The sequence below is a fragment of the Microcaecilia unicolor genome, chromosome 7 (genome assembly GCF_901765095.1).
Source record: "Microcaecilia unicolor chromosome 7, aMicUni1.1, whole genome shotgun sequence".
Taxonomy (NCBI): Eukaryota; Metazoa; Chordata; class Amphibia; order Gymnophiona; family Siphonopidae; genus Microcaecilia; species Microcaecilia unicolor.
Window position 1 is genome coordinate 279,915,337 of NC_044037.1, and position 21,104 is coordinate 279,936,440.

The 21,104-nt window shown below is 45.2% G+C and overlaps 1 protein-coding gene across 1 annotated transcript in view; it reads right to left on the minus strand.

The window, feature by feature from the left end:
* KALRN (kalirin RhoGEF kinase) overlaps positions 1–21,104 on the minus strand; it is a 1,371,746-nt gene that overhangs the window by 575,161 nt on the left and 775,481 nt on the right. The window contains exons 11-12 of the mRNA XM_030208706.1: positions 20,114–20,305; positions 1,438–1,607 (exon numbers count right to left, since the gene is read on the minus strand). Of these exons, the coding sequence (XP_030064566.1) occupies positions 1,438–1,607; positions 20,114–20,305 (362 nt within the window). The remainder of the gene's footprint in view (positions 1–1,437; positions 1,608–20,113; positions 20,306–21,104) is intronic.

Consider the following 21,104-nt stretch of genomic DNA (forward strand, 5'->3'; position numbering starts at 1 on the left):
TCTGTGCAAGAGACTACCTGCACCTTCAGTTTCCTACCTGTAAGAAAGTAATTTATACATCTATATATTCAGCTACTTGTCATACCAAGGTACTTAATGGTGGAATTCCTTGCTGAGAAATAGAAGATCCCAACATGATTACTTGGCTTTTCGTAAAATTTCTGTCAATTGATCCTGGTGCCTAATCTCTCCCCTTCCATTCTCCCCGTTTTGCTTCATTGTTGAATTCTTTATATATTTTCGATTCTTTCCTTATTGATGTATGGGTTTATGCAATTTGTTTCATATTTTGTAATGACTACTTTTTAGCTTGTTAGTCACATTGGTCTCGAAATTGTGCAGGAGCATGTGGGGTATATTTATTTATTTATTGTGAACACTTATATCCCACAAAATCCCACCGAGGCAGGCTCCATGTGGCTTACAACATTCAAGTAAAACAGTAACACAGTAATGCTAGAGCAACAGAGAATAAGGCAGAAGAGGGGAAGGGAGGGAAACAAAAGGATAAAGGGATGAGGAGTTGCAGGAGGTCAAGCAGCAGAGGAGTATGACCCATCACATAGGCTGTGATCGGATAGCTCTCCTAACGATATATAAATAGATCGATTGATTGCCTGAGTCCTTACCACCTCCTATTTAGCAGACAGTAAAGGCTCACATGCTAACCCGGCAGTCTTGGTAAGCACGCGGTGTCGCCCGATTACTGCCAGGCGCACCTACACCGCTACCCCACGCTAGAAAATATACAAATATTTTCTGGTGTGGGAAACGGTGCACACCAAAATCAGAACTATTGCCAGGCACCTGGGTGCGTCCGGCAGTACTGCCGATTTCCTGCGTGCTACCCACACAGTAGCCCTACCGCCCTTTAGTAAAAGGGTCCCTACTGGGGTCTTTTACTCAGCCACGGTAGCATTTTTAGCTGACGGTAGAAATCAGCTGGCAGTAAGCACCGAGAAAGCCCATTATACTTCTATGGGCGACTCGGCATTTACTGCCAGCTGATATACGTATAACTAACCCATTTGGAGAAACTGTCCCCGAGAGAAACCCATAGGTATAAAAAAGAATGCACATTTCGTAAAAAGGGCCCTGAAATAGCTAGCCCCCTATTTTTCTTTTTTAGATTTTGACATGTTTACTATTTTAGCAATAATGATAAACATAATAGATAAAGCACAAATATTTGGACTAAAACTATTTGCTTGTAATATTTTCTACAGGTTCAGGCATGCTTATGAAAAGCCGAAAAGTTCTCCAGACCAATAGAATGAACCTAGAAAGTGGTCAGCAACACAAGCTGTAAATGGACTGATGGATAATTTGTATTCGGGGTCAATTTTCAATAGAACGTAATCTCAGTTGAGCATGAAAGCGAAATCTTTCTCTTGCGATCTTGTGTTATGAAAGTCAAAAACTTTCCCCGGCCTTCACCTGAGCTGCTGGATGAGATCTTCGCCCTCTTTAATAACATTCAGGGTGGCATCCAGGGTGGCAGTTTGCTGCTGCTGGAATTGCTTGATCAGTTCTTGGACAACGTCCACAGAGTCGGCGCAGACATCTTCCAGCAGTTCCTTCTGCAGATCTTCCATCCACGTCCACAGCTGGGAATGAGGAGAAAAAATGAAGACATAGGTAAAGACAGTGCTGTAGCAAGGGCGGCTGCCACCCGGGGCAGTTCACCGCTGCGCACCCCCCCCCCCCCGGGTGCAGCACAACACCCCTCCCCCCCGGTGCATCGACCCCCCCCCCCCCGGAGTGCATTCTTACCAGTAGCGTAGGAAAGGGAAGGGCCGGTCAGCCCCGAGTGCACGTCGCTGGGAGCTGCGTCGGCTCCGCTGGTTCCCTGCTCTCTCTGCCCCGGAACAGGAAGTAACCTGTTCCGGGGCAGAGGGAGCAGAGAACCAGCGGAGCTGACACCCCTCCAGCGGCGTGCACCCGGGGCGGACCGCCCCTCCCCCCCCCCCTTCCTACGCCACTGGGTAAAGATTCAGCCTTTGAGCCCTTCAATTCACAGTTTGAGAGGAGTTCCCCATTATATCAAGTTAGGAAGCTACAGAATCCTTTTACAAAGCTGCGGCAAAAAGGGGTCTGTGCTGGCGTTGGTGCGTGTTTTTGACATGCGCTGAGGCTCCCTTTTACTGCAGCGGGCAAAAGGCATTTTTTTTCAAGAAATGGCCGTGTGGAAAGTGAAGCGCTTGCCGTGCGTCCATTTCAGGGGGGACCACTTACTGAGGTGGCGGTAAGGGCTCCCAAGCTAACCCAGCGGTAACCGGGTAGGATGACATCAAAAAGTTGAAGCCAATTAGGTTAATCTTTGTTTCCCCTTCCCCATGCAGCCGTCATCTAGTACATTCAAAACAAAGCAAGCAAACCCTATGAGCTGCTGCATCCGCATTGCCATTCTTTATTGTTGGTAACGTTTTAATTTAATCTCACTTATATTTTCAACCATGCTGCCTTGTGCAGCATATGGATGTACACAGAGGAAGTATTTCATCAGTTAGAGTACTAATTTGTTCTACGTTTTAAATCGTTGTGTCGTTTGGAGGGGCTGACTTTAGGCACTCCCTGTATTCATGCAGAGATGTTTTCACCTAGTAAAGGGTCACCAAAACAGACATCACGTTATGAGAATCAGGTACTTAACAATCAGATTTACTATTTATAAGTACAATTTTTAAAAAAAAAAGCATTAATTGGGTCAAAAATTTAACAAAAGGCATACCACAACGATACATCCTAACTACCAGACAACGAAACTCAAGCCTGAACTACATAAAACCATACTCTCCACACCCAACTACCATAGTCTACTCTACCACGAATAAACTTTAACGTGATTACCACTTTATCTTCTGAACATGAACTCTGTATATTTGACTACCTAACCTAAAATGTCAATCATATTCTCTAATGCAATACCACTTGTATCTCTCACTCCGGAAATGGTGATCGCCATGACGGAACATTGTAAGCCACATTGAGCCTGCAAATAGGTGGGAAAATGTGGGATACAAATGCAACAAATAATAATAACATCTTTTTTTTCCTACGCTTACATCAAAAGAAAACGATGGCATGTGGGAACTTGCTCCTTTTTCTTTTGTAGTATTTTATAAAAATGCACTTGCTGTTTTTTTTTTTTTAATACTACTGTTTCACAGATATGTATTGAATAATGAGGCAGGGGCTTCCTTCATGCGGAAGGTGTGTCTAGAGGCAGTCTAAATGTACCAACATTGTCCATTTCAGCACACTATTAACCACCAAAGTTATAATGTCCAATGGAAAATGAATCTGTTGGTTCAGGCTGCTTGCTGTGTGAATATTCCATCACTGTTTCATTATTGATACCAAATGTTAATATTATGGGCATTTGCTGTAAACTTAGTTTTAATTGGTTTATCCAGTCCTTTACATGCACATAGTTTTGTTTTTTTAACCCAAAGATGAATCCTATGGGTGGTTGAACAATCAGGTATAAACTACGTTGTTGTTTGTTTGCTTTTCTTTTTACTTGTTTTGGACTGCTTTGGGTCCTGCTTATCTGTACATCTGTTGCCTATGGAATTTTGGAAGATGCAAATGAAAAAATAAAAATTAAGTGTTGGATGTACTCTGTAGAAGTTGTTGTTTACTTTTATAATATGTGTATGGATGTCTGTTCTGGTGTATGCATGTAATAATATTTGAATAACTCTATAATTTTGGCTGTGATTTCTGAACATGCAGCATCATTAAAGGACAGACTTTTAAATGCCCAGTTGGATATGTATCCTAATCTCAACTTTGTTAAATGTTTCAGACATATCCATCTACTTGCTCCCATTCTATTATTCTGTCTCACTGTATTTTCAAATGTAAGCCACATTGAACCCAACATTGCTTGGGATAATGTGTGATATAAATGTTAAAAAAAATCCTCCACCTTTTAAGACACTGCGTATCCTGCTAGTGATGGCACAAGGGAAGCAAGTTTGGTCCAGTGAAGATTAACTCAAAATAACCTGTTCCTTAGCCGGACCCTGGTATTACCATATTGAAAATGCGACCATACCATGCCTCTGGGGTTATGTTCCACTAATAAGTTAAACGATTAACTGGATTTCTTGAAGGGATTATATAACCTTTGGATGCATGACTAACATACACTTATTTATTCAAGATCACAATTCCTCATGCACAGCCAGAAAGTAACCTTTTAGGGTGGATATTGTTCACAATGAGCTCCGAGAAGAGTTTTCAGTTTTGGCACAGTATAAGTCATCACAAGATCAAAATATATGAAACCCAATGGACTCCATTAGGTTTCATATACATGACCACCTAAACTTTAGGAAATCATTGAAAACCTACCTCTTCAAAAAAGCTTATCCCACCGATCCAACATAAATCCCCACACCCAGCAACACAACATAATCAAAGATCGTACTGGACGATTTACTTCCTCGACCCCATGACGCCTGATATACTTCTATCTCATGTGACCACAACCCAATCTTGTATTTGTTACCAACCGGAATGGCAAACGCCTTTACGATACTTTGTAAGCCACGCTGAGCCTGCAAATAGGTGGGAAAATGTGGGGTATAAATGTAACAAATAAATAAAAAATAAAAATAATTACCCACTGCCTTTCGTCCTCTCTCAGTTTCCTATGTTTGCTGGAGTTCCCTGTCTTGCCTCCTGTATTATTCTGTAAACAGCCGTTTTTGATAGTAAATGCCATAATAGACATATATATATTATTATTATTATTATTATTTATTGCATTTGTATCCCACATTTTCCCACCTATTTGCAGGCTCAATGTGGCTTACAGAGTTTTATTATGACAGTCATTCTAGGATATCAGATACAATTAGTAATGTACAAAGATTAAGTAAGGGAGGAGAGAAGGAAGCTGTTAGGCAGGATACATAAGTACATAAGTACATAAGTAATGCCATACTGGGAAAAGACCAAGGGTCCATCGAGCCCAGCATCCTGTCCACGACAGCGGCCAATCCAGGCCAAGGGCACCTGGCAAGCTTCCCAAACGTACAAACATTCTATACATGTTATTCCTGGAATTTTGGATTTTTCCAAGTCCGTTTAGTAGCGGTTTATGGACTTGTCCTTTAGGAATCCGTCCAACCCCTTTTTAAACTCTGCTAAGCTAACCGCCTTCACCACTTTCTCCGGCAACGAATTCCAGAGTTTAATTACACGTTGGGTGAAGAAAAACTTTCTCCGATTTGTTTTAAATTTACTACACTGTAGTTTCATCGCATGCCCCCTAGACCTAGTATTTTTGGAAAGCGTGAACAAACGCTTCACATCCACCTGTTCCACTCCACTCATTATTTTATATACCTCTATCATGTCTCCCCTCAGCCGTCTCTTCTCCAAGCTGTATAGCCCTAGCCTCCTTAGTCTTTCTTCATAGGGAAGTCGTCCCATCCCCGCTATCATTTTAGTCGCCCTTCGCTGCACCTTTTCCAATTCTACTATATCTTTCTTGAGATGCGGCGACCAGAATTGAACACAGTTTAGAAGGTGGGCTTTGCTAAATGTACTTGTGAATAGTGAACCGAGAGCAAGGTTCAAATCTCACTGATGTTCTTCGTGATCTTAGCCATTTCACTCTCCAATCTCTCAGGTACAAACAGGGGGTCCTTTTACTAAGCCACGGTAAAAAGTGGCCTGCGGTAGTATGGGCACGTGTTTTGGGCGTGCGCTGGGCTATCTTTTACCGCAGCTGGGAAAAGGGGCTTTTTTTAATGGGCCGGGAAATGGGCGAGCGCTGAAATTAAAACTAGCGTGCACCTCTTTACGGCCTGAGCCCTTACCGTCACCCACTGACTTAGCGGTAAGGGCTCACGCGCTGATTACTGCCGGGAACACCCCCCCCCCCCCCCCCGGTAGAAAATTATTTTCTATCACGAGATTCGGCACGCACAAAAACTCAGAATTACCACCGGGCTAGCATACTGCCAATTTGGCACGCGCTACATGGAATCTTAGCGGAGTTTGGGTGGCGATGCTGGTAATTGGAAACAAAACGGGAGCTGGGCAGACTTCTACAGTCTATGCCCTGATCGTGACTGAATAGATAGGGATGGGCTGGAGTGTAAATTTTAAGGGGCTTCGACATTAGCTTCAGAACTTAGTACAAGAAGAATGCTGGGCAGACTTCTACGGTCTGTGCCCTGAGAATGGCAAGGACAAATCAAACTCGGGTATAAATATAAAGTATCACATACCATGTAAAATGAGTTTATCTTGTTGGGTAGACTGGATGGGCTGTACAGGTCTTTATCTGCCATCATTTACTATCCTATATAATAAAACGCACCTCCAACATTCTGAAGCTGACTGCATGACTGAGGCATTCCTGCTCTCTGTATCCATCTCCTGAATTGACATCACGTACTTCCGGGTTCGTCACAAGCAGAAGTGACCAACCACACAAGGTTTCTCGGCTTCAGAATGTTGGAGGTGCATTCTATTAAATAGGATTGGTCAGTTCCTTGAAGCACAGCCAGAGCTCAGCGTCCTGCACAGTAACGCTCAGACACCAGAGAGAGAGGGGGGGGGGGGGCTGACACCAGAGAGAGGGAGGGAGGGGAGGCCTTACACCAGAGATGGGGGGGGGGGGGGGGGGGAAGGTATCTCTGTCACACACACACTCTCTGTCTCTCACAGTCAATGTCTTTCTCTCTCTCACACATTGTCTCTCACACACTCTATGTCTCACACTGTATCACATTCACTCTGTGTCACACAGTCACTCACACACTCTCTTGGTCTCATACACTCAGTCTCACAGAGAGTCTATGTCTTACACACACTCTCTCTCTCGCACACACTGTATCTGTGTGAAACACACACTCTCTATCTCACACTGTGTCTCACATACGCACTTGCACACACTCTCATTCTCACACACACACTCTCTCTCTCACGGACACACTCACACCCAGACTCACTCTCTCTCTCACACACACACACTCGCACATTCACTCTCTCTCTCTCTCTCACACAAAGTCACTCTCACATACACTCTCTCAAACATACACACTCCGAGGAAAACCTTGCTAGCGCCTGTTTCATGTGTGTCAGAAACGGGCCTTTTTTACTAGTGTTACTATGTTACTATGGAATGTTGCTACTAACTGGGATTCCAGAATCTTGTAACTCTTTAGGATTCCAGAATCTTCAGAACTTTTAGTACAAGAAGAGTGCTGGGCAGAATTCTACGGTCTGTGCCCTGAGAATGGCAAGGACAAATCAAACTCGGGTATACATATAAAGTAGCACATACCATGTAAAATGGGCAGACTGGATGGGCCGTACAGGTCTCTACCTGCCGTCATTTACTATGTTACTACATTAGCCCTCCCGCACCTTAGTAAACGGGCCACTCAAAGCCTTACTTAGCAACCTGTGTTAATACAGATTATTTAACACAAGCCCTATTACTCTCAACATGGCTATTTACTTGCTAAGCATATAACTTGCTTTAATGTGCAGGCTGGTAAATGAGGCCCTTAGATTGCAAGCACTCTGGGGAATGCAGCTGATTGTAACTTGCTGAACTCTGTTTTGGAAAAATGAGTCATTAAATCGCAAATGCAAAATATTTCATCTCTGCTCATCAGCTGTTATTGAACTAATACATGACTGCAGCGGTGGCCCTATTGCTTTATTAATTCCTCTGATTCCAGGTGTCCATTCGATTCCAATCAAAGTTTGAGATGCACAGTGCATGTGGGACCAGCTTTTCTTCTCGGTCATGAACTGAGTTGATGCGTGTGTAATAATTCACACTCCCAGGCAAAGAAGTGCCACACAGAGAACACTGCTGACCGCCCTTCATTGACTTGATGTACAGCCAATGAAACACTATAATCAGGACATCAACCGGTTTAAAACAGCAATGGGAGAAAGGAGAAAACAGGAATTAGTAACGAGGCATATATCAAAAGGCAGGAGGAAGAGTGTTCAACTATCTAAAAGCAAAATAAGGGGCCCTTAAACTAAGCCGCGTAGGGGCCTACACGCGCCCCAAATCGGAGTTACCGACCGGTTACCACGTGGCCCTTGCGGTAATTTCAATTTTGGCACGCGTCCGCTACGCGCGTCTGAAAAATATTTTTTTTTTAGTTTCTGCCGCGTGACAGCTACGCCCGTCAAGTGGAGTTTGACGCACGTAGACCATTACCGCCCGGTTTCCATGCGAGACCTTACCGCTAGGTCAACAGCTTGCGGTAAGGTCTCAGACCCAAAATGGATGCGCGGCAATTTTCATTTTGCCGCACGTCCATTTTTGGCAAAAAAAAAAAAAAAAGGAATTTTTTGTAGGTGCGCCAAAAAATAATTCTGCACGCGCCCAAAACACGCGTCTACGCTATGGCAGGCCATTTTTCAGCGCACTTTATCAAAAGGACACCTAAGTTTTCAACAACAACAAAATGCTCTTTCATTTCCTGACGGCCATTTGTTTTGGGCCCTGAGTACAAACAAACCTTTTCATTTCTTTGAATCTTCCAAGGTGCCTCTTATCTATGAAGTATCCAGCAGTGCAGTGCTTCCCTTTCCTTTCTGTTGTATACAAGAATAGTTTACATTTCTCTAGGGCACTCCCCAGTTTCTTCCTCTGATGCAGGGCCCTTCAGTTTTGTGCAAGAATTTAACTTCCAGTTACTGAATATTGCAGAACATCCGTGTTGCCTTCCTTAGTCATCAATGAGTTTTACTTTCAGTTTTTAAACACAGATATTAGACCAGGGTCGTTGTTGGGTGTGAAAAACACAGGAGTTATTAACCTTTTGTAGACGGAAAAGGTACATAAGTACATAAGTAATGCCATACTGGGAAAAGACCAAGGGTCCATCGAGCCCAGCATCCTGTCCACGACAGCGGCCAATCCAGGCCAAGGGCACCTGGCAAGCTTCCCAAACGTACAAACATTCTATACATGTTATTCCTGGAATTTTGGATTTTTCCAAGTCCGTTTAGTAGCGGTTTATGGACTTGTCCTTTAGGAATCCGTCCAACCCCTTTTTAAACTCTGCTAAGCTAACCGCCTTCACCACTTTCTCCGGCAACGAATTCCAGAGTTTAATTACACGTTGGGTGAAGAAAACTTTTCTCCGATTTGTTTTAAATTTACTACACTGTAGTTTCATCGCATGCCCCCTAGTCCTAGTATTTTTGGAAAGCGTGAACAGACGCTTCACATCCACCTGTTCCACTCCACTCAGGTCCTTATGGATTTTGAATAAGTTAGTTGATTTAAATATTTTATTATTTCTAAATGTCCATAATTACCCTAGAAAACGTTTCACACACAAAACCAGTAGTCAATGGGCAGAATAAAACAAAGACAAGTAGTTTTATATCATAACACATTCCCTCTAACAAGAAGACTGAAATATTCAGATTTAAAAGTACACTATGTACATGTAATCCCCTATTAGATAAGAATTACTAAGAAATAGAATCCCTGGTTGAGAGTCACTAGGGGGGAGTGACTGGAAAGTCCCTGGGAGGGGGGAGGCCCAGCCCATGGGAGTGTTTAGGGAATAAAATGCAGAAAGATAGTACTACTTATCATTTCTAAAGCGCTACTAGACGTACGCAGCGCTGTACACTTGAACATGAAGCGACAGCCCCTGCTCGACAGAGCTTACAATGTAATCAGGACAGACAAGAGTAGCAAAATTCTATGCAGAATCCCAAAGAGTAACAAGATTCCGGAATCCCTAAGAGTAGCAAGATTCCAGAATCCCGAAGACTACTACTACTACTACTTATCATTTCTATAGCGCTACTAGACGTACGCAGCGCTGTACACTTGAACATGAAGCGACAGCCCCTGCTCGACAGAGCTTACAATCTAATTAGGACAGACAAACAGGACAAATAAGAGATAAGGGAATATTAAAGTGAGGATGATAAAATAAGGGTAATACCCATGTTCTGGAGAGTGGGAGGTGTTAAGAGGAGGTGAAAGAAGAGATTTTGAGCAGGAAGATGTTCTTGGTTTTTGCCTCTGAATATGGGTACCTAGTGACCTCTGGAAGCCTGCAAGACCCTGCTAAGTGACCAGGAAGGAGAAGGGGGATCCTGGAATGCCATTTACAGTTGGGCAGAAATTAAAGAGCAGTTACTGTTTTCTCACAGTAACTGGAGAAGGAGACAGAGCTTCAAGAGGATTGGGGAGTCCTGCCCGTAAGCGGGGTTTAAGACTGCCTGTCCAAGGCTGGGATGCAACCCTGTGAGATATACCTGCAGAAGGAGGACAGCCATAAGGGTCTGTGCCAGGTGGAAGTGGAGTGATTCGGGTGAGGAGAGACTGTCCCCGTGGTAATATATGGCTACAGGATTGGCATGGACGTGTCAATATGTGAATAGCCCATTCATTGTGTTGGAACTCTAATGAAGTTACTATCTGCCTGTACAAATAAAGCTGAGTTATTGTTTAAGCCTTGAGCGCAGCATGGTTCCTAGACTGAAGAGCTGAATGGAACCCCAGACCAGTAAAGTGTCTCCCAATTCCATACCACTGACCCACTCCCAGCTCAACTGGGGTTTGGATGAAACACCTGAGTGTGGTAAGGGCATCTGAATGAACCATGGTCCGGAGCTACAACAGACCCGGGTTACATACACATAGGATTGATGTAAATATCCAGTACTGTATACCAGCTTATAGACGGAAGACCCCAGTGAATGCCAAGGAAGGCAGAGTGAAATCAAATCATGCAGATAAAAAAGGGAAATCTTCTTATCTGCATATGTCTCACATAGGCAAATTAACTCTAAGGTCAATATTCAAACCGGTCAACAATCAGCCAGCGGCAGTCAGCACTTTTTAAAAAATGCCCCAGATATTCAGTGCCAGGCCAAGTCCGTGGACTGGTACTGAATGAGGCCGCGCTGGCATGTGCTGGCTGTTGGGTCTTATGTAGGTCCTGGCTGATATTTATTTATTTGTTGCATTTGTATCCCATTTTCCCACCTCTTCGCAGGTCGGGACCCACATATGACTCATAGGCAGGCCCTGACTAAATATCATCCGGGACCTGCATATAGGATATGGGGGTGCCCTTACCACCTCCGAGTCCCTTCTCCCCCAGAGAATGTGGTAAAAGTAGTTAGATTAGCAGGGTTTAAAAAAGGTTTGGATAGCTTCCTAAAAGTCCATAAGCCATAATTAAAATGGACTTGGGAAAATCCACTGCTTATTTCTGGGATAAGCAGCATAAAATGTATTGTACTGTTTGGGGATCTTGCCAGGTACTTGTAACATTGATTGGCCACTGCTGTAAACAGGATGCTGGGCTTGATGGACCTTCGGTCTCTCCCAGTGTGGCAATACTTATGTACAGATTGGTCAGTGGGCATTTCTGGCCAGCTAAATCATTTTGAATATCGACCTGGCTGTTTCTATTCATATTGTCCCATCCACTGGTAGATTCCTTTGGTACTAATATCTGAACTTAACCTCTTCTGTAAGAAAAGTACTGAAATATCAATAGCTTTAAAAAGAACGCCATAAGCAGCAAACATTACAAAATCAGCTTGGCTTCCACACCATGGCCACATGTACGGAATTATCCTACATCGGTTTGTGGTTTTACTTTTCCAGTATATTATCCTTTGGCAGATTCCCTTGACTGAAAAATTTCCTGAAGGAAGTAAACATCTTCTATCATGTGATTAGAGCAATGTGAGAAATTATTATCATCATCTCTCAAATAATCACGTCTAATTGGTCCTTCCAAGTTCACAAAAACATCTTCCCGCAGCCAATATCTGTCGTAAATAATGTTGGTGGCCTCAAAGAACAAACCACATGTCTATCTCAATAAGCAACATGGTACAGGGGAAGAGAACAGTGAAAACAGGATATGAGAAGAACTTCAATTCTGCGTGAGCTGAAAGTAAATATGCCAATGAACATGGTTTAATTGACGAGCTTCTGCATGGGTGTCAGAGCTGTGCTAAATGATGCAGTACAATCGCTTTCATTCTTACCACTGCTATTTTAAAGTCATATGTGGGTCCAGCACTCAAGGAGCCCTCTGGCCTCTGCTGCAGTGGCGTAGCCAAGGGTGGGCTTGGGTGGGCCCAGGTCCACCCAGTAGCGGCACACCTATAATGTGACTGGCAGGGATCCCCAAGCCCCCACCAGCTGAAAACTCCCAACAACCGTCCCTCCTGCATACCCTGTAAATAGCAGATCTTCGCCTGCAGTGAGACGCAACTGATACATACTGCTTACTCTGGCCCCACAGCCTTCCCTCTGATGTATTCCCGCCTATGCGGAAACAGGAAGATGCATCAGGGGGAAGGCTTTGGGGTCAACATGAGCAATGTGTATTAGTTGCTGCTCGCTGCTATTTAAAAGGTATGCAGGAGAGGGGGGGATGTTTGATAGACCATATGGCATGCAGGCGAGAGAGGGAGAGACCAAATCACTTGTGAGACAAGGCAGAGTTCTTCTGCCCACCCATCTTAGACCAAGGCCCACCCAAAATTGGGTGTCCGGCTACGCCCCTGCTCTGCTGAGCCTTGTACATAAAGCATCTTAACATAACTTATTCTGAAGCCATTTTGGGATGCAGTGTGGGAGTGAATTCCATGTATTAGGTATTCAAAATTGACTTAAATGACAGAATTGTTATTTGGAGATCAATTGCTTTGTCCCGCATTATAAACTGGGAGAACACTAAGGGGCCCTTTTACTAAAGGGTTGGCACTCGCCAATCCGGAACTATTGCTGGGCTACCCCAGGAGAATGGAGGAAGTTCCCACCCCCAGCGTGCCCTGTTTCTGGTGCAACAAAAATATTTTCTGTTTTTGTAGCGCCGATGCATACCTGGCGGAAATCAGGCAGTGCCACGCACTACCTGGTCACCGCTGGGTTAGCATGGGAGTACCACCACCACAATGGATGGCGGTAAGTGCTCCCCCTTGAAATGTCCACCGTGGTAAAAGGGGGCCTAAGCGTGTGTCAAAAACACACTCTGACGCTAGCACAGGCCCCCCCTTTTACCACAGCTTAGTAAAAAGATCCCTGCTTTGTCTATGAATGCATGGTGAAATGTTTTTTGTCTTAGAAGGGAAGGGGGAAAGGGAAGGGAAATGGGACTTGATATACTACTACTAATCATTTCTAAAGCGCTACTAGACGTACGCAGCGCTGTACACTAGAACATGAAGAGACAGTCCCTGCTCGACAGAGCTTGCAATCTAATCAGATTCCATGCAGAATCCCAAAGATTCAGGAATCCCAAAGTCTGCTACTACTACTACTTATCATTTCTATAGTGCTACTAGACATATGCAGTGCTATACATTTGAACATGAAGAGACAGTCCCTGCTCGACAGAGCTTACAATCTAATCAAGACAGACAATCAGGACAAATAAGGAATAAGGACAAAGAATAGCAAGATTCCGGAATCCAAAACAATAGCAAGATTCCGTGCAGAATCCCAAAGAGTAGCAAGATTCTGGAATCCCAAAGACTACTACTACTACCACTTATCATTTCTATAGCGCTACTAGATGTACACAGCACTGTACTCTAAACATGTAAGAGACAGTCCCTACTTGATAGAGCTTACAATCTATTCAAGACAGACAAACAGGACAAATAAGGGCTTAGAGAACTACTTATGGTGGGAATGATCAAAACAGACATGGGTATTGAACAAATGAATAGAAGATATTTCCGGAGTGGCCTGGGGCACTGTTTGCTCTAAGCTAAGCGGAGTCCTCCAACTGCATTGCAAAGTGGGTGGTGGTGCTTCAACATTGTGCTTTCAATTGCTAATGACAAGCAGGTTCCCTGGAGTCCTGTAGAGTTTGCCTGTCTCTCACTATTGAAAATGTGGTAGTGAAACAGCACCCCCCACTGGCAGAACTGTAGGTGGAGGACTCCGGTACAGCTTAGAGGGAACAGTGGTCTGGGGGGGGGCGGAGCAAAAACACTGCACTAACTTCAGCCACCAAGCTAACTGGGCAGCAGTCTGAATATGGTCTGGTGCCTGGTTAACTTCTGGGTGCCCTCACTTACCCAGATATGCAATGCTGGAGACCAGACATGGCCCGGCATCGAATATGTGGGCTTAATTAAGTCCGTGGCTGTCAGCTTACAAACCACTGACCACCGTGAGCTGACTATTCCCCCCCTTGAGTGTCTTCTTTCTTAAAATTCTTCACAAACTAACCACATTTTGGCACAAGGAAACATTCCTAATAAAATATTTACAGATAAAAACGCTATTGCTAAATGTGCCACTTTTTGAGTAATGACTCGAGCAAAAAACAAAACAAAAAATCAACACAAACATTTTAAGGACTCAATCCATTGAGGTTTTTCTCTCACAGTAACATAGCAGAGGATGGTAGAAAAAGAGTGATGGACTCCTCCAGTCTACCATTCCACCTGCCCTGGATATATCTGAGCTGCCAACCACAAAACATGACCACTCCTCGATCTCTCTCTCCTTATTCAAGGCAGATTTTATTATTTACTTATTTATTTTTCACCTATAACTAAATGGATCACAATAAAAATAACATTCACAAAAGAGCAAACAGCATAAAAACAACATATTCCATCATAAATCTACCCCACACCAACAAAGATATATGTTGAAGTTTTTTTTGTTTGTTGTTACATTTGTACCCTGCACTTTCCCACTCATGGCAGGCTCAATGCAGCTTACATATTGTATACAGGTACTTATTTGTACCTGGGGCAATGGAGGGTTAAGTGACTTGCCCAGAGTCACAAGCTGCCTGTGCCTGAAGTGGGAATCAAACTCAGTTCCTCAGGACCAAAGTCCACCACCCTAACCACTAGGCCACTCCTCCACTGTTGCTACTATTTGAGATTCTACATGGAATGTTGCTACTATTGGAGATTCTACATGGACTGTTGCTATTCCACTAGCAACATTCCATGTAGAAGTCTGCCCTTGCAGATCACCAATGTGGCCACGCAGGCTTCTGTTTCTGTGAGTCTGATGTCCTGCACGTACGTGCAGGACGTCAGACTCACAGAAACAGAAGCCTGCGCAGCCTTCTACATGGAATATTGCTAGTGGAATAGCAACATTCCATGTAGAATCTCCAATAGTAGCAACATTCCATGTAGAATCTCCAATAGTATCTATTTTATTTTTGTTACATTTGTACCCCACGCTTTCCCACTCATGGCAGGCTCAATGCGGGTTTTGGTAGGGGGGTTGGGGGGCTCAGCACCCAAGGTAAGGGAGCTATGCACCTGAAACCTTTTTCTGAAGTCCACTGCAGTGCCCCCTAGGATGCACGGTTGGTTTCCTGGCATGTCACAGGGACCAGTGCACTATGAATGCTGGCTCCTCCCTCGACCAAATGGCCTGGATTTGGTCACTTTTGAGATGGGCGTCCTCGGTTTCCATTATCGACGAAAACCGGGGACGACCATCTCAAAAACAACCTAAGGACGACCATCTCTAAGGTCGACCTAAATTTCATGATTTGGGCGTCCACGACCGTATTATCGAAACGAAAGATGGACGTCCATCTTGTTTCGATAATACGGGTTGCCCCATCCCTTTACGGGGCTGTCCTGCGAGGGCACCCTCATAAAAACTTGAGCACCCCGTTCGATTAAGCCTCTCCAAGTCACTCATACCTGCATGGCTGTTGCCAAAACATCTGGCCTCCTAGGTCCCTGTAGGCAAATGGCACCCCATAACATAACCAATGCACTGCATCAACCCGGTTAACAGAAGTTTGCCACACAGATCCCGTTACGTTTCTATTAGAAAGTTTAGGTATTCCTGTAGGTGCAATCCCTATGGATGTGAAAACACTGTAAATCAGGCCAAACTTTTGTTCAATATGCAAAATGCAGCCCCAAAGCAATAAAATACCATTTCACATCATAATAATATGACAGGTGAACAATGGAACTTCATAAGGATTGATACTTAGTAAAAAGAAAGCATTCATTATCTAAGGATCTGGATTAACAGAAGAACACGATTAGCTGAATATGGTTTTGGAAACAAAGACCACAGAGGAGCCTCTTAGATTAGACTCATCAAAGTCTGGCATGGTGTGATTGTGAATTATACCTTTTTTTTTTACATGCTGAATTGAACTGAAACTGATAAAAAAACTTACGGCCAGATTTTTTCTTTTTCTTTTTTTATCTTCCTCATAAGAGCACACGATGGGAGAAATCGCTTGGCTGCAGTGGTGTAGCTACGTGGGGCCATGGGGGCCTGGGCCCCTGTAGATTTGGCCCTGGATCCCCCATGCCAACGACCCTCTCGACCCCCTCCCACCGCCAACCCCCCCCCCCCCCCACGCCGCCATCGCCGTGGGCTACCTTTGCTGGCGGGGGACCAAGCCTGTATGTCCAGCGGCAGCGGAAACAGCCAGGCTACCAAAATAGTCTTTTTAGCTAAGAGCATCGCATGCTCAAGAAAGCTTTTCAGGCCTCTGGGCAAAGGAGATTCGATATGATATTCGCCAAATAAAAGTTTGGAGTCCCTATGTAATTTGCAAGACCGCTCTGGCGAGTAACTGCTGCCAAAAAGAGGCGATGTTATTTATTTTGTTTTAAATATTTTTTCCAAGGTGCGTGTCATGGGTGGAGAATAGGTGTGAAAGTGTTAACCAGCTAGCGCGTTAGGATTACTGCCTGCTAACTGGTTAATTTGGAAGCAGTTAGGGGCCCTTTTACTAAGGTGCGAGAAATTACTTGAGCGTGCTGTTCACCGCCGCTGCCTTGATTTTCTCTCCTCACATGCTATTCTTGACCCATTACAATCTGGTTTTCGCCCTCTCCATTCAACCGAAACTGCGCTTACTAAAGTCTCCAATGACCTATTACTGGCTAAATCCAGAGGTCAATATTCCATCCTCATTCTTCTTGATCTTTCCGCTGCTTTTGACACTGTCGATCACAACATACTTCTCGATACCCTGTCCTCACTTGGATTCCAGGGCTCTGTCCTTTCCTGGTTCTCTTCCTACCTCTCCCTCCGCACCTTTAGTGTTCACTCTGGTGGATCCTCTTCTACTTCTATTCCTCTGCCTGTCGGCGTACCTCAGGGTTCTGTTCTTGGTCCCCTCCTCTTTTCTATCTACACTTCTTCCCTTGGTTCATTAATCTCATCCCATGGCTTTTCCTACCATCTCTATGCTGATGACTCCCAAATCTACCTTTCTACCCCTGATATCTCACCTTGCATCCAAACCAAAGTTTCAACGTGCTTGTCTGACATTGCTGCCTGGATGTCTCAACGCCACCTGAAATTAAATATGACCAAAACCGAGCTTCTCATTTTCCCCCCCAAACCCACCTCCCCGCTCCCCCCGTTTTCTATTTCTGTTGATGGCTCTCTCATTCTCCCTGTCTCCTCAGCTCGAAACCTTGGGGTCATCTTTGACTCTTCTCTCTCCTTCTCTGCTCATATCCAGCAGACCGCCAAGACCTGTCGTTTCTTTCTTTACAACATCCGTAAAATCCGCCCCTTTCTTTCCGAGCACTCTACCAAAACCCTCATCCACACCCTTGTCACCTCTCGTTTAGACTACTGCAATCTGCTTCTTGCTGGCCTCCCACTTAGTCACCTCTCCCCTCTCCAGTCGGTTCAAAACTCTGCTGCCCGTCTCATCTTCAGCCAGGGTCGCTTTACTCATACTACCCCTCTCCTCAAGACCCTTCACTGGCTCCCTATCCGTTTTCGCATCCTGTTCAACCTTCTTCTACTAACCTATAAATGTATTCACTCTGCTGCTCCCCAGTATCTCTCCACACTCGTCCTTCCCTACACCCCTTCCCGTGCGCTCCGCTCCATGGATAAATCCTTCTTCTCTGTTCCCTTCTCCACTACTGCCAACTCCAGACTCCGCGCCTTCTGTCTCGCTGCACCCTACGCCTGGAATAAACTTCCTGAGCCCCTACGTCTTGCCCCATCCTTGGTCACCTTTAAATCTAGACTGAAAACCCACCTCTTTAACATTGCTTTTGACTCGTAACCACTTGTAACCACTCGCCTCCACCTACCCTCCTCTCTTCCTTCCCGTTCACATTAATTGATTTGATTTGCTTACTTTATTTTTTGTCTATTAGATTGTAAGCTCTTTGAGCAGGGACTGTCTTTCTTCTATGTTTGTGCAGCGCTGCATACGCCTTGTAGTGCTATAGAAGTGATAAATAGTAGTAGTAGTAGTCTCTTGTAACCAGAGCTAATATTGTGATGTCATAATGCCTGAGGCCACCAATAAGAGCCAACCTCATCAGTGATGTCACAATGGCTTGATTGTCCTATACTTGGCTTACTTTTATTACATAGCTCTTTGAGCAGGGACTGTCTTTCTTCTATGTTTGTACAGCGCTGCGTATGCCTTGTAGCGCTATAGAAATGCTAAATAGTAGTAGTAGTAGTAGTAAAAGGGGTCCTGCGCTAGCAGCAGCGGCCATTTTTGCCACGGACCAGGGCTTCTTTTACTGCAGCGGGTGAAAATAGCCCAAAATGAAATGGCCGTGTGTTAAGTTCGCACTTGCCGCTCGGCCATTTCGGAGGGGAGAACTTACTGCCACCCACTGAGGTAGCGGTAAGGGTTCCTGTGGTACACCGGGAGATCCCCTGTGGAAATATTTGTTTCAATATTTCCACTAGCGCCGAAAATGGCATTGCCACGTGGTAACCCTTTAGTGCTTCCCAAAATAGGGAGCGTCAAGGGTTCTTGCATTAACTATTTTTGCAGACGCTGCCGGCAAAATGTAACATTAGTGCATGACCTAAAAAAAAAAAGAAAAGAAAGTGCCTTTAAAAATGCTGTGTACAATCTGGGCTTAGCAGGAGGGGAAAGTCCCACATTAGGATGCGCTAAACCCAGGTTTTACAGCACATTAGTACATGCGCCGCCCCATACTGTTTCCAAAGAGGAGTTCAAAGAGTAGGGCAGTGGCGTAGGAAGGGGGGCGGTGGGGCGGTCCGCCCTGGGTGCACGCCACTGGGGGGGGTGTCGTCTCCGTTGGTTCCTTGCTCCCTCTGCCCCGGAACAGGTTACTTCCTATTCCGGGGCAGAGAGAGCAAGGAACCAATGGAGCCGACGCAGCTCCCAGCGACGTGGACTCGGGGGCGAATCGGTCCTCTCACCCGCCCCTTGCTTCTAAACTAAGTAAGATTGCGCTCCGGGGGAGGGTGCGCGCCGAGGGGAGGCACCGTGCTGCACCCGGGGGGGGTGCGCAGCGGTGACCCGCCCCGGGTGTCAGCCGCCCTTGCTATGGCACTGGAGTAGGGTAGACTGGCTCTTCAAAAAACCAAGGGAGACGCTTGCTCAAAAAAGGTGATCTTTATTGAAAAGCATCAAACGACTCGACACAGCTGCCGTGTTTCGGTGCCCAAGCGCATGCCTCAGGTGTCTTGTGATGCTCGTTGTGTAACGGAAAGCAAAATGTCCAAGATCACATTCAACCGTAAGCGAACAAAGTATATCCAAAATGTGGAACAACGCATAAAACTTCTGTCGGCAAAAAGCCAAAAGAACCATTACACAACGAACATCATAAGGCTCCCGAGGCAGGCGCTTTGGCGCCGAAACACGGCAGCTGTGCCGAGTCGTTCGAGGTGTTTGATGATTTTCAATAAAGATCACCTTTGTTGAGCAAGCGTCTCCCTTGGTTTCTTGGAAGAGCCAACCTACCCTACTTTTTTTGAACTGCTCTTTGTTGAAGCTTGTAGGGTTCAAGAGTTCTTCCACTTTGAGTGGTTGGCCCCATACTGTTTCCTTCATAATACAACTCGGCTAACATTGAAATAAGGGCTTCCGAGGAAGTTCCCCATGCAAAGAAACAGTTTTACTTCCTATAAAATTACGAAACCTAATTGCTCTGCTGCGCACAGTACTGATCACTATCCAAATTTCTCTCTCCATGGTACTGTTATAGGATAAGCCATCCACATAACAAAGCTGACATTAAGAACTCTATCCCTCCGCCTCCAATGATCTCACAGATCAAACACCCAAATGAGAACCAGCCAGAAATTCAGTGTTTCCCCTTCTTCCCACACCCAGCCCCGCTCCTCTTTTCTTACCTCTTTGGTGTGCGTGTGGAAGGAGACGGACATATCCAGCAGGAGTTTGCGCTGCTCCACTCGGCGCACAAAGTCCTGGATGCGCACTTCCAGATGACGCGCAGCCTTGTAGATCTCCTCGGGGTCACATTCCCCCGTCTGAGCCAGCTGCTCGGCCGCCTCTAGCAGCTTGTCGGCATTGGTGTAGGTATTCTGCCGGCAAAGGGAAACAAGGAGGAGTCATGTGAGACCTCTGGAAACGAGCTGTTTTATTATCCCGTTTCTCACTCATGTACTCTTCACGGGGGTCAGCAGAAAGCCAGTTCAGATCAGGGACGGGGACCGTGACGGGAAAGGGCTTTTGATTTCTGACCCTCTCGGTCACTGCCTTGCAGAGAGAACGGAGCACCCCGTCTCTCTGCGAAATCCCTGCAAACTTTTTCTGCCTCTCTAGGACAAATTAGTGTGGCTGCAGCTTGAACCTGTCTCACCCCGGTCTTTGAAGTCTGATTTTGATACATTGGGCATCTTCCTGTCCTGTCTTCCTCCTCTCTTATCTTGCTAGCATGACCCCTGATTTATTTACGTGAGGGTGGGGGTGCTGCAGAAATGTCTTCAGTCCATGCAATCGCCCGTTTCTCTGACCAAATTGCATGGTGGACAGAAAAGGAGGCGAATCTGAATGAAAAATAGTGAGTCTCCAAAGAAAGTTTGGTGTGTGTGGCAGGAACGTAAAGGCCCCTGCACAGTTCTGGGATATTCTACACAGAGGTGAGTACAAATAAAACAACCAGCAGAAATAAACCACTTCAAACGCTTATAGCTGCAGGGAGGGGTGCACACACACTTCCTGTACCCACACACACACACACTGCTCTCCAGATGGAGGGAAAGAAGGTTCCTGTCATGGTATGCACAAAACTAACCCATTTAGAGACACTCCTTTCCACAGGAAGTACAAATAACACAGTTTTGGCAGGGTGGAGAAAGCACAATCTGTGTGATCTTATGT